Source organism: Oncorhynchus clarkii, chromosome 4 (genome assembly GCF_045791955.1).
Source record: "Oncorhynchus clarkii lewisi isolate Uvic-CL-2024 chromosome 4, UVic_Ocla_1.0, whole genome shotgun sequence".
NCBI classification, from domain to species: domain Eukaryota; kingdom Metazoa; phylum Chordata; class Actinopteri; order Salmoniformes; family Salmonidae; genus Oncorhynchus; species Oncorhynchus clarkii.
Window position 1 is genome coordinate 6,404,321 of NC_092150.1, and position 14,314 is coordinate 6,418,634.

At 44.1% G+C, this 14,314-nt stretch overlaps 1 protein-coding gene across 1 annotated transcript in view; it reads left to right on the forward strand.

Annotated features, from left to right (window-relative positions):
* The window catches only part of LOC139407475 (growth arrest-specific protein 2-like), a 67,535-nt gene that overhangs the window by 40,650 nt on the left and 12,571 nt on the right, over window positions 1-14,314 (forward strand). Inside the window, exons 3-4 of the mRNA XM_071151271.1 lie at window positions 6,262-6,264; window positions 11,880-12,021. Of these exons, the coding sequence (XP_071007372.1) occupies window positions 6,262-6,264; window positions 11,880-12,021 (145 nt within the window). The remainder of the gene's footprint in view (window positions 1-6,261; window positions 6,265-11,879; window positions 12,022-14,314) is intronic.

Here is a 14,314-nt window from a genome sequence, read left to right on the forward strand (position 1 = left end):
ATAGGAAGGTAGTGTATAGGAAGGTAGTGTATAGGAAGGTACTGTATAGGAAGGTAGAGTATAGGAAGGTAGTGTATAGGAAGGTAGTGTATAGGAAAGTGGTGTATAGGAAGGTAGTGTATAGGAAGGTAGTGTATAGGAAGGTACTGTATAGGAAGGTAGCGTATAGCTTGTTACACTGTATAGGAAGGTAGTGTATAGGAAGGTAGTGTATAGGAAGGTACTGTATAGGAAGGTACTGTATAGGAAGGTAGTGAATAGGAAGGTAGTGAATAGGAAGGTACTGTATAGCTTGTTGAACTGTATAGGAAGATACTGTATAGGAAGGTAGTGTATTGGAATGTAGTGTATAGGAAGGTAGTGTATAGGAAGGTACTGTATAGGAAGGTAGTGTATAGCTTGTTAAACTGTATAGGAAGGTACTGTATAGGACGGTAGTGTATAGGAAGGTACTGTATAGGAAGGTACTGTATAGGAAAGTAGTGTATAGGAAGTTACTGTATAGGAAGGTACTGTATAGGAAGGTACTGTATAGGAAGGTACTGTATAGCTTGTTAAACTGTATAGGAAGGTAGTATATAGGAAGGTAGTGTATAGGAAGGTACTGTATAGGAAGGTACTGTATAGGACGGGAGTGTATAGGAAGGTACTGCATGTGAAGGTACATAGGAAGGTAGTGTGTAGGAAGGTACTGTATAGGAAGGTAGTGTATAGGAAGGTACTGTATTGGAAGGTACTGTATAGGAAGGTACTGTATAGGAAGGTAGTGTATAGGAAGGTAGTGTATAGGGAGGTAGTGTATAGCTTGTTAAACTGTATAGGAAGGTAGTGTATAGGAAGGTAGTGTATAGGAAGGTACTGTATAGGAAGGTAGTGTGTAGCTTGTTAAACTGTATAGGAAGGTAGTGTATAGGAAGGTAGTGTATAGGAAGGTAGTGTATAGGAAGGTAGTATATAGGAAGGTAGTGTATAGGAAGGTAGTGTATAGGAAGGTACTGTATAGGAAGGTAGTGTATAGCTTGTTAAACTGTATAGGAAGGTAGTGTATAGGAAGGTAGTGTATAGGAAGGTAGTGTATAGGAAGGTACTGTATAGGAGGGTAGTGTATAGGAAGGTAGTTTATAGGAAGGTAGTGTATAGGAATGTAGTTTATAGGAAGGTAGTGTATAGGAAGGTAGTGTATAGGAAGGTAGTGTATAGGAAGGTAGTGTATAGGAAGGTAGTGTATAGGAAGGTAGTGTATAGCTTGTTAAATTGTATATGAAGGTAGTGTATAGGAAGGTAGTGTATAGGAAGGTAGTGTATATGAAGGTAGTGTATAGGAAGGTAGTGTATAGGAAGGTAGTGTATAGGAAGGTACTGTATAGGAAGGTACTGTATAGGAAGGTAGTGTATAGGAAGGTAGTGTATAGGAAGGAAGTATATAGGAAGGTAGTGTATAGCTTGTTAAACTGTATAGGAAGGTAGTGTATAGGAAGGTAGTGTATAAGAAGGTAGTGTATAGCTTGTTAAACTGGAATAGGAAAGTAGTATATAGGAAGGTAGTGTATAGGAAGGTAGTGTATAGGAAGGTAGTGTATAGGAAGGTACTGTATAGGAAGGTAGTGTATAGGAAGTTACTGTATAGGAAGGTACTGTATAGGAAGATAGTGTATAGGAAGGTACTGTATAGGAAGGTAGTGTATAGCTTGTTAAACTGTATAGGAAGGTACTGTATAGGAAGGTACTGTATAGGAAGGTAGTGTATAGGAAGGTACTGTATAGGAAGGTACTGTATAGGAAGGTAGTGTATAGGAAGGTACTGTATAGGAAGGTACTGTATAGGAAGGTAGTGTATAGGAAGGTACTGTATAGGAAGGTACTGTATAGGAAGGTACTGTATAGGAAGGTAGTGTATAGGAAGGTAGTGTATAGGAAGGTAGTGTATAGGAAGGTACTGTATAGGAAGGTAGTGTATAGGAAGGTAGTGTATAGGAAGGTAGTGTATAGGAAGGTAGTGTATAGGAAGGTACTGTATAGGAAGGTAGTGTATAGGAAGGTAGTGTATAGGAAGGTAGTGTATAGGAAGGTAGTGTATAGGAAGGTAGTGTATAGGAAGGTACTGTATAGGAAGGTAGTGTATAGGAAGGTAGTGTATAGGAAGGTAGTGTATAGCTTGTTAAACCCCAACTTTGCTGTTTTATGCGACCAGTTTCTGTTTATAATGACAGAAACGGGTTGTTCACTTTGATAGAATCCTTGATGTTAAACACACCAAGCACTAAGTTTACCTGGTAAATTAAAAATAATGTTTAGCTTGTTTTGGCCGTGAGCCCAACTGTAAAGTAATGTACCTGTCTCTATCCTCTCAACTGTAAAGTAGCCCTGTAAAGTAATGTACCTGTCTCTATCTTCCTCAACTCTGGTACTGTAAAGTAATGTACCTGTCTCTATCTTCCTCAACTCTGGTACTGTAAAGTAATGTACCTGTCTCTATCTTCCTCAACTCTGGTACTGTAAAGTAATGTACCTGTCTCTATCCTCTCAACTGTAAAGTAGCCCTGTAAAGTAATGTACCTGTCTCTATCTTCCTCAACCCTGGTACTGTAAAGTAATGTACCTGTCTTCCTCAACTCTGGTACTGTAAAGTAATGTACCTGTCTATATCCTCTCCAACTGTAAAGTAGCCCGGTAAAGTAATGTACCAGTCTTCCTCAACGCTGGTACTGTAAAGTAATGTACCGGTCTCTATCCTCTCAACTGTAAAGTAGCCCGGTAAAGTAATGTACCAGTCTTCCTCAACGCTGGTACTGTAAAGTAATGTACCGGTCTCTATCCTCTCAACTGTAAAGTAGCCCGGTAAAGTAATGTACCAGTCTTCCTCAACTCTGGTACTGTAAAGTAATGTACCTGTCTCTATCTTCCTCAACTCTGGTACGAGAGAGAGAGAGAGAGAGAGAGAGAGAGAGAGAGAGAGAGAGAGAGAGAGAGAGAGAGAGAGAGAGAGAGAGAGAGAGAGAGAGAGAGAGAGAGAGAGAGAGAGAGAGAGAGAGAGAGAGAGAGAGAGAGAGAGAGAGAGGCAACAAAGCGGGTCATATAGCCAATGTCAAATCTCTGAAAGCAATTCTGCATCACTAACTATCATGTTGTTCACCAGACACTGGATGCGAATAGAGTCTTGAGGGCATTTAGCTTCAAAGTCAGTAGCAAGGGAAACTGTTTGTTGAGAAAGTTGACATATATATATATATAATAATATATATATGGTAATAACTATAATGCTTTCAGGCCCTAAGGGCTATTGCTGTTTAGTTATACCACTGGGCTGGAGCGTTGCATTGCATTGCAATAATTTTACTGAGGGAATGACCAAGAGGGGAGCAATGGGCTCTTTTGTTTTGCTTTGAGCGAGAATCTCTCTGGGTTTGCTTGGAGGCTTCAGAGAATTCCTGATCAGAACTGGGTTCAAATAGCATTTGAAATCATTTTGCTGGGCTTTGAGCTTGCCTGGCGCAATGGAACCAATGGAACCAACAGAACCAACGGAATAGAATACTGTAAACCTCGACCATCTGGCACTTCTGGCAGGCTAAAATTATTGTCTGTTACAGAGCTGCTGGTGTTGGTCTCCTGATGCTGGTGTGGGTCTGTTACAGAGCTGGGGATGGTGGGTCTCCTGATGCTGGTGTGGGTCTGTTACAGAGCTGGGGATGGTGGGTCCCCTGATGCTGGTGTGGGTTTGTTACAGAGATGGGGATGGTGGGTCTCCTGATGCTGGTGTGGGTTTGTTACAGAGCTGGGGATGGTGGGTCTCCTGATGCTGGTGTGGGTTTGTTACAGAGCTGGGGATGGTGGGTCTCCTGATGCTGGTGTGGGTCTGTTACAGAGCTGGGGATGGTGGGTCTCCTGATGCTGGTGTGGATCTGTTACAGAGCTGGGAATGGTGGGTCTCCTGATGCTGTTGTGGGTCTGTTACAGAGCTGGGGATGGTGGGTCTCCTGATCCTGATGCTGGTCTGTTACAGAGCTGGGGATGGTGGGTCTCCTGATGCTGGTGTGGATCTGTTACAGAGCTGGGGATGGTGGGTCTCCTGATGCTGGTGTGGGTCTGTTACAGAGCTGGGGATGGTGGGTCTCCTGATGCTGGTCTGTTACAGAGCTGGGGATGGTGGGTCTCCTGATGCTGGTCTGTTACAGAGCTGGGGATGGTGGGTCTCCTGATGCTGGTGTGGATCTGTTACAGAGCTGGGGATGGTGGGTCTCCTGATGCTGGTGTGGGTCTGTTACAGAGCTGGGGATGGTGGGTCTCCTGATGCTGGTCTGTTACAGAGCTGGGGATGGTGGGTCACCTGATGCTGGTGTGGATCTGTTACAGAGCTGGGGATGGTGGGTCTCCTGATGCTGGTGTGGATCTGTTACAGAGCTGGGCATGGTGGGTCTCCTGATGCTGGTGTGGATCTGTTACAGAGCTGGGGATGGTGGGTCTCCTGATGCTGGTGTGGATCTGTTACAGAGCTGGGGATGGTGGGTCTCCTGATGCTGGTGTGGATCTGTTACAGAGCTGGGGATGGTGGGTCTCCTGATGCTGGTGTGGGTCTGTTACAGAGCTGGGAATGGTGGGTCTCCTGATGCTGGTGTGGGTCTGTTACAGAGCTGGGGATGGTGGGTCTCCTGATGCTGGTGTGGGTCTGTTACAGAGCTGGGGATGGTGGGTCTCCTGATGCTGGTCTGTTACAGAGCTGGGGATGGTGGGTCTCCTGATGCTGGTCTGTTACAGAGCTGGGGATGGTGGGTCTCCTGATGCTGGTGTGGATCTGTTACAGAGCTGGGGATGGTGGGTCTCCTGATGCTGGTGTGGGTATGTTACAGAGCTGGGGATGGTGGGTCTCCTGATGCTGGTCTGTTACAGAGCTGGGGATGGTGGGTCACCTGATGCTGGTGTGGATCTGTTACAGAGCTGGGGATGGTGGGTCTCCTGATGCTGGTGTGGATCTGTTACAGAGCTGGGGATGGTGGGTCTCCTGATGCTGGTGTGGATCTGTTACAGAGCTGGGGATGGTGGGTCTCCTGATGCTGGTGTGGGTCTGTTACAGAGCTGGGGATGGTGGGTCTCCTGATGCTGGTGTGGATCTGTTACAGAGCTGGGGATGGTGGGTCTCCTGATGCTGGTCTGTTACAGAGCTGGGGATGGTGGGTCTCCTGATGCTGGTCTGTTACAGAGCTGGGGATGGTGGGTCTCCTGATGCTGGTCTGTTACAGAGCTGGGGATGGTGGGTCTCCTGATGCTGGTCTGTTACAGAGCTGGGGATGGTGGGTCTCCTGATGCTGGTCTGTTACAGAGCTGGGGATGGTGGGTCTCCTGATGCTGGTCTGTTACAGAGCTGGGGATGGTGGGTCTCCTGATGCTGGTCTGTTACAGAGCTGGGGATGGTGGGTCTCCTGATGCTGGTGTGGATCTGTTACAGAGCTGGGGATGGTGGGTCTCCTGATGCTGGTGTGGGTCTGTTACAGAGCTGGGGATGGTGGGTCTCCTGATGCTGGTGTGGATCTGTTACAGAGCTGGGGATGGTGGGTCTCCTGATGCTGGTCTGTTACAGAGCTGGGGATGGTGGGTCTCCTGATGCTGGTCTGTTACAGAGCTGGGGATGGTGGGTCTCCTGATGCTGGTCTGTTACAGAGCTGGGGATGGTGGGTCTCCTGATGCTGGTCTGTTACAGAGCTGGGGATGGTGGGTCTCCTGATGCTGGTCTGTTACAGAGCTGGGGATGGTGGGTCTCCTGATGCTGGTCTGTTACAGAGCTGGGGATGGTGGGTCTCCTGATGCTGGTCTGTTACAGAGCTGGGGATGGTGGGTCTCCTGATGCTGGTCTGTTACAGAGCTGCTGCTTACTGTTAATTTAGTTTGATAGTTTAATTGACTTTTGTTTTATCTATTTCACTTGTTTTGGCAATGTTAACATATGCCAATAAAGCCCCTTTGAATTTAAATGAAACTAAATAAATGTAATTGAATCTAAATAAAGCCCTTGTGAATTGAGAGAGCTACCGAGACTCTGGAGAAAGTGGTATGGTGTTTCAGCTGACCTAGAAACAGGTTCACTCTCCCTAAAAGAAGATAAAGGGAAAGTGACCCCATATTTATCTCTGAGCTCAATAGGTCATGTTTGTAGAGACTGGGCTTGAAAGATGGTCAGTCAGTTAGGCAGACTGTTACAATATTACATCTCGGGACTTATTACCTTCCCCTTTCTTCTTCTTCTTCCTACTCTCATCTCTTACTAAGCAGGTTATTTCACGAGAGATTGAACATGGCACTCGCTGTTTAATATACCTGGGGCCAATTTCTCCCCAATACTTTAGTCAATTAACAGACCTGCCGGCCGCAATGAAATCTACAGCAGGATTAATACACCCTCCGTTTCAGTGGCTCCAGCGACGTGTTCTGACCAGCAACTGTCTGCTGGCAGAGAAATTGAAAAAATACATGTTTGGAACTGATCATTGATCGCATGGTGCACGAATGAATGAAATCAATGGATTATTGAATGTTATCGATGGACATAGCTTTGTAGAATTTAAATATACACCGGCTGCCTCCTGTTCAACGCTTAAACTCTGTAACAAATATTTTTGAATGGCTGTCGCAGTTCACGAATTATAGGTCTATTGGGGAAAATCTCCCATTCCGCTAAGAGTCGTTCACAATCTAGTCCAGATGCGCCTGCAACTAGACCTCGTTTTCAAATGTATCAATAAATCATCTTATTTATATGCCTAGCAATCACAAATGTACATTGTTTGAAGCACAGTTTTAGAAAGTTCAGTCACAGTTGACAGCTCCGATAAGTCCCCCAAATGGTGAACGAGATGGCTTTTAGAATCATGATTTCTTCTTCCAAGTTTTTTGGGGGTTCATTGTTCGCAGGTAGGGAGTCCTGCATGCTCTGGGCGTTACTGACTCAAATGAACAGAACGAGTCCAAAGATGAGTTATTTTGACTGAACGAGTCGAACAGATCAGATTCTGTAAAAACAGAAACTTTCCATGAAAGTATTTAGACCCCTTTTAGACCCGTTATACTTTATACTAAACTTTATACTAAATACTTTATACTAAACTTTATACTAAATACTTTATACTTTATACTAAACTTTATACTAAATACTTTATACTTTATACTAAACTTTATACTAAATACTTTATACTTTATACTAAACTTTATACTAAATACTTTATACTTTATACTAAACTTTATACTAAATACTTTATACTAAACTTTATACTAAATACTTTATACTTTATACTAAACTTTATACTAAATACTTTATACTTTATACTAAACTTTATACTAAATACTTTATACTTTATACTAAGCCTTATACTAAATACTTTATACTTTATACTAAGCCTTATACTAAATACTTTATACTTTATACTAAACTTTATACTAAATACTTTATACTTTATACTAAACTTTATACTAAATACTTTATACTTTATACTAAGCCTTATACTAAATACTTTATACTTTATACTAAGCCTTATACTAAATACTTTATACTTTATACTAAGCCTTATACTAAATACTTTATACTTTATACTAAGCCTTGTACTAAAATGGATTAAATTCAATGTTCTACACACAATACCCAATATTAACAAAGCGAAAAACAAGTTGACATTTTTGCATTGACTCACACAAAAAAACAGATACCTTATTTACATAAGTATTCAGACCCTTTGACATGAGACTCTAAATTGAGCTCAGGTTGCATCCTGTTTCCATTGATCATCCTTGAGATGTTTCTACAACTTGATTGGAGTCCACCTGTGGTAAATGCAATTGATTGGACATGATTTGGAAAGGCACACATCTGTCTATATAAGGTCCCACTGTTGACAGTGCATGTCAGATTAAAAACTAAGGTATGATGTTAAAGGAATTATCCGTAGAGCTCCGAGACAGGATTGTGTCGAGGCACAGATCTGGGGAAGGGTACCAGAACATTTCTGCAGCATTGAAGAGATACCGATATCTATTAGATAATTATTTGGGGAAGGATCATTACACTATGACGTCATAACGGAGGACACACCCTTGCCGTTCTGTTAAGGATAGAAGAGATACAGTTGAAGTCGGAAGTTTACATACACCTTAGCCAAATACATTTAAACTCAGTATTTCACAGTTCCTGATATTTAATCCTAGTAAAAATTGTCTTATGTTAGTTGGTATCACCACTTTATTTTAATAATGTGAAATGTCAGAATAATAGTATAGAGAATAATTTATTTCAGCTTTTATTTCTTTCATCACATTCCCAGTGGGTCAGAAGTTTACATACTAATTGAGTGTATTTGGTAGCATTGCCTTTAAATTGTTTTAACTTGGGTCAAATGTTTCAGGTAGCCTTCCACAAGATTACTCTTATGTTACGTGTGTATGATTTTGGTGTTCGTGCTCCGGACCTGGTACCCTGTGTGTTCTGGGTTGGTCCACATTTTTCCGTGCCCTGTGTTGTGGGCATTGTTTTCTGTGCAATTATTAAAGTGCACTTCTTCCTGTGGAAATATATGCTCTTTGCGCCTGATTCCTCCTCACGCACCTAGTTATCTGTGACACTGACAGAGCTGGTTTAACTGAGTCAGGTTTGTAGGCCTCCTTGCTCGCATATGCTTTTTCAGTTCTGCCAACAAATTTTCTATGGGATTGAGGTCAGGGCTTTGTGATGGCCACTCCAATACCTTGACTTTGTTGTCCTTAAGCCATTTTGCCACAACTTTGGAAGTATGCTTGGGGTCATTGTCCATTTGGAAGACCCATTTGCGACCAAGCTTTAACTTCCTGACTGATATTGTGAGATTTTGCTTCAATATATCCTCATAATTTTCCATCCTCATGATGCCATCTATTTTGTGAAGTGCATGATGCTGCCACCCCCGTGCTTCACGGTTGGGATGGTGTTCTTCGGCTCCTTTTTCCTCCAAACATAACGATGGTCATTATGGCCAAACAGTTGTATTTTTGTTTCATCAGACCAGAGCACACTTCTCCAAAAAGTACAATCTTTGTCCCCATGTGCTGTTGCAAACCGTAGTCTGGCTTTTTTATGGCGGTTTTAGGGCAGTGGCTTCTTCCTTGCTGAGCGACCTTTCAGGTTATGTTGATATAGGACTCGTTTTACTGTGGATATAGATACTTTTGTACATGTTTCCTCCAGCATCTTCACAAGGTCCTTTACTGTTGTTCTGTGATTGATTTGCACTTTTCACACCAAAGTACGTTCATCTCTAGGAGACAGAATGCGTCTCCTTCCTGAGCGGTATGATGGTTGCCTGGTCCCATGATGTTTATACTTGCGTACTATTGTTTGTACAGATGAACGTGGTACCTTCAGGCATTTGGAAATTGCTCCCAAGGATGAACCAGACTTGTGGAGGTCTACAATTTTCTTGGCTGATTTTCTTTAGATTTTCCCATGATGTCAAGCAAAGAGGCAGTGAGTTTGAAGGTAGTCCTTGAAATACATCCACAGGTACACCTCCAATTGACTCAAATTATGTCAATTAGCCTATCAGAAGCTTCTAAAGCCTTGACATCGTTTTCTGGAATGTTCCAAGCTGTTAAAAGGCACAGTCAACTTAGTGTATGTAAACTTCTGACCCACTGGAATTGTGATACAGTGGATTATAAATGAAATAATCTGTAAACTATTGTTGGAAAAATGACTTGTGTCATGCACAAAGTAGATGTCCTTACTGACTTGCCAAACTATAGTTTGTTAACAAGAAATGTGTGGAGTGGTTGAAAAATGAGTTTTAATGACTCCAACCTAAGTGTATGTAAATGCCTGACCTCAACTGTACTTGGTTGGAACAGAAATGAATCTTCTGCCTTTCTCCCAACATCAGACACATTGAGAAACACAGAGTCAGAACCACTGGATGAAGTGGTGGATGACCTGACAAACTTTTGCTTTGTAACCTTAACCTCTCTCCCTCTAATCTTAACCTCTCTCCCTCTAATCTTAACCTCTCTCCCTCTAATCTTAACCTCTCTCCCTCTAATCTTAACCTCCCTCCCTCTAATCCTAACCTCTCTCCCTCTAATCTTAACCTCTCTCCCTCTAATCGTAACCTCTCTCCCTCTAATCCTAACCTCTCTCCCTCTAATCCTAACCTCTCTCCCTCTAATCTTAACCTCTCTCCCTCTAATCTTAACCTCTCTCCCTCTAATCTTAACCTCTCTCCCTCTAATCTTAACCTCCCTCCCTCTAATCCTAACCTCTCTCCCTCTAATCCTAACCTCTAATCCTAACCTCTCTCCCTCTAATCCTAACCTCTCTCCCTCTAATACTAACCTCTCTCCCTCTAATCCTAACCTCTAATCCTAACCTCTCTCCCTCTAATCCTAACCTCTCTCCCTCTAATCCTAATCTCTCTCCCTCTAATCCTAACCTCTCTCCCTCTAATCCTAACCTCTCTCCCTCTAATCCTAACCTCTCTCCCTCTAATCCTAACCTCTCTCCCTCTAATCCTAAACTCTCTCCCTCTAATCCTAACCTCTCTCCCTCTAATCCTAACCTCTCTCCATCTAATCTAATCCTAACCTCTCTCCATCTAATCCTAACCTCTCTCCCTCTAATCCTAACCTCTCTCCCTCTAATCCCAACCTCTCTCCCTCTAATCCTAACCTCTCTCCCTCTAATCCTAACCTCTCTCCCTCTAATCCTAACCTCTCTCCCTCTAATCCTAACCTCTCTCCATCTAATCCTAACCTCTCTCCCTCTAATCCCAACCTCTCTCCATCTAATCCTAACCTCTCTCCATCTAATCCTAACCTCTCTCCCTCTAATCTTAACCTCTCTCCCTCTAATCTTAACCTCTCTCCCTCTAATCTTAACCTCTCTCCCTCTAATCTTAACCTCCCTCCCTCTAATCCTAACCTCTAATCCTAACCTCTCTCCCTCTAATCCTAACCTCTCTCCCTCTAATACTAACCTTTCTCCCTCTAATCCTAACCTCTAATCCTAACCTCTCTCCCTCTAATCCTAACCTCTCTCCCTCTAATCCTAATCTCTCTCCCTCTAATCCTAACCTCTCTCCCTCTAATCCTAACCTCTCTCCCTCTAATCCTAACCTCTCTCCCTCTAATCCTAACCTCTCTCCCTCTAATCCTAAACTCTCTCCCTCTAATCCTAACCTCTCTCCCTCTAATCCTAACCTCTCTCCATCTAATCTAATCCTAACCTCTCTCCATCTAATCCTAACCTCTCTCCCTCTAATCCTAACCTCTCTCCCTCTAATCCCAACTTCTCTCCCTCTAATCCTAACCTCTCTCCCTCTAATCCTAACCTCTCTCCATCTAATCCTAACCTCTCTCCCTCTAATCCTAACCTCTCTCCATCTAATCCTAACCTCTCTCCCTCTAATCCTAACCTCTCTCCCTCTAATTCTAACCTCTCTCCATCTAATCCTAACCTCTCTCTCCCTCTAATCCTAACCTCTCTCCCTCTAATCCAAACCTCTCTCCCTCTAATCCTAACCTCTAATCCTAACCTCAGTCCCTCTAATCCTAACCTCTCTCCCTCTAATCCTAACCTCTCTCCCTCTAATCCTAACTCTCTCCATCTAATCCTAACCTCTCTCCATCTAACCTCTATCCCTCTAATCCTAACCTCTCTCCATCTAATCCTAACCTCTCTCCCTCTAATCCTAACCTATCTCCATCTAATCTTAACATCTCTCTCCGTCTAATCCTAACCTCTCTCCGTCTAATCCTAACCTCTCTCCGTCTAATCCTAACCTCTCTCCGTCTAATCCTAACCTCTCTCCGTCTAATCCTAACCTCTCTCCGTCTAATCCTAACCTCTCTCCGTCTAACCTCTCTCTCTCTCTCAGGCCATCCCGTATCGGAGGATCCCGTGTCGTGCCAGCGCTCCCTCTGGTTCCTTCTTCGCCAGGGACAACACAGCTAACTTCCTGACCTGGTGTCGTCAGGTGGGGGTGGGAGAGACCTGCCTGTTTGAGTCTGAGGGACTGGGTGAGTACAGATGTGGGTCCATTTGCCTTAATGCTCTGTATTGATTATTTCAAGTTACAAGACAACTGACCAAATCGCAGATCTCAGTTCCCTCTCATTAGGTTTTAGAACAAGGCATCTGAACGTTTCCTGACTTCACTGAAGTCAAATGAAATTAACCTCAAACCTGGCGAGAAGAGTACACTTCCTCTGATCACCGTCGGTCAGGTTTCCCCCTCTCTCTCCACCCCTATCCCCCTCTCTCCCCACCCCTATCCCCCTCTCTCCCCACCCCTGTCCCCCTCTCTCCCCACCCCTATCCCCCTCTCTCCCCACCCCTGTCCCCCTCTCTCCCCACCCCTGTCCCCCTCTCTCCCCACCCCTCTCCCCCTCTCTCCCCACCCCTCTCCCCCTCTCTCCCCACCCCTGTCCCCCTCTCTCCCCACCCCTATCCCCCTCTCTCTCCACCCCTGTCCCCCTCTCTCCCCAATAGCCTTACTTCACACAATACCCACTTGGACAGCAGACTGTCCTGAGACGGCTGAGACTGCCTTGGCTTACCAAATGACTGATATGGACTGTAATCTGTATTTTAAGCAGTCGTTCACTGTACAGAACATCCCAGGAAACAGAGTAAGAGAAGACAGGCAGTGGGGAGTTAGCTGGCTGGCTGGAGGGAGAATGTTATTTCAATATTTCACTCAGTCGTACAGTGGGGAGTTTCGTGTTGCTCTCTTCTATGCTGTTAAAGTCTACGTCAGTGCCTAGATTCTGCATTATGTTTCTGTGTCCCAAATGGCACCCTATTCCCTATATAGTGCACTACTTTGAATCAGAGCCCTATGGCATGGACAAAAGTAGTGCCCTATATAGGGAATAGGTTGCCATTTGGAACACAAGCAGTATACGTCTGAATTTAATGTGAAGATGATCTCAGAGCATCTCTTGAAATATGCATGAGAATACCTAGCCTTTTAAACCTGATTGATGAAGGCCACGTCAGCCGAAGAGGTCCAGACGATTCGCGCGTTTTTTCTCTCTCCTGGTCGGTTTTCTGGCTGACGGTTGGTTTATTCCCCTCTTGTTTTCAACCCCAGCCAGCTATGCTCCGAGACATATTTTTTTTATTCAGTGAAAAATAAATCTGGATAATTCAGGACTAGAATGGAATAGAACTTGATTGTCCATCCAAGGCTAGTTAGTGTGGTCACAACCTCAGTGTGTTACAACAGGGTAACTAAGCTAACTGTCCTGTTCCCTCAAGGCTAGTTAGTGTGGTCACAACCACGGTGTGTTACAACAGGGTAGCTAAGCTAACTGTCCTTTTCCCTCAAGGCTAGTTAGTGTGGTCACAACCACAGTGTGTTACAACAGGGTAGCTAAGCTAACTGTCCTGTTCCCTCAAGGCTAGTTAGTGTGGTCACAACCACGGTGTGTTAAAACAGGGTAGCTAAGCTAACTGTCCTGTTCCCTCAAGGCTAGTTAGTGTGGTCACAACCACGGTGTGTTACAACAGGGTAGCTAAGCTAACTGTCCTTTTCCCTCAAGGCTAGTTAGTGTGGTCACAACCTCAGTGTGTTACAACAGGGTAGCTAAGCTAACTGTCCTGTTCCCTCAAGGCTAGTTAGTGTGGTCACAACCACGGTGTGTTACAACAGGATAGCTAAGCTAACTGTCCTGTTCCCTCAAGGCTAGTTAGTGTGGTCACAACCACGGTGTGTTACAACAGGGTAGCTAAGCTAATTGTCCTGTTCCCTCAAGGCTAGTTAGTGTGGTCACAACCACAGTGTGTTACAACAGGGTAGCTAAGCTAACTGTCCTGTTCCCTCAAGGCTAGTTAGTGTGGTCACAACCACAGTGTGTTACAACAGGGTAGCTAAGCTAACTGTCCTGTTCCCTCAAGGCTAGTTAGTGTGGTCACAACCACAGTGTGTTACAACAGGGTAGCTAAGCTAACTGTCCTGTTCCCTCAAGGCTAGTTAGTGTGGTCACAACCACAGTGTGTTACAACAGGGTAGCTAAGCTAACTGTCCTGTTCCCTCAAGGCTAGTTAGTGTGGTCACAACCACAGTGTGTTACAACAGGGTAGCTAAGCTAACTGTCCTGTTCCCTCAAGGCTAGTTAGTGTGGTCACAACCACAGTGTGTTACAACAGGGTAGCTAAGCTAACTGTCCTGTTCCCTCAAGGCTAGTTAGTGTGGTCACAACCACAGTGTGTTACAACAGGGTAGCTAAGCTAACTGTCCTGTTCCCTCATGGCTAGTTAGTGTGGTCACAACCACAGTGTGTTACAACAGGGTAGCTAAGCTAACTG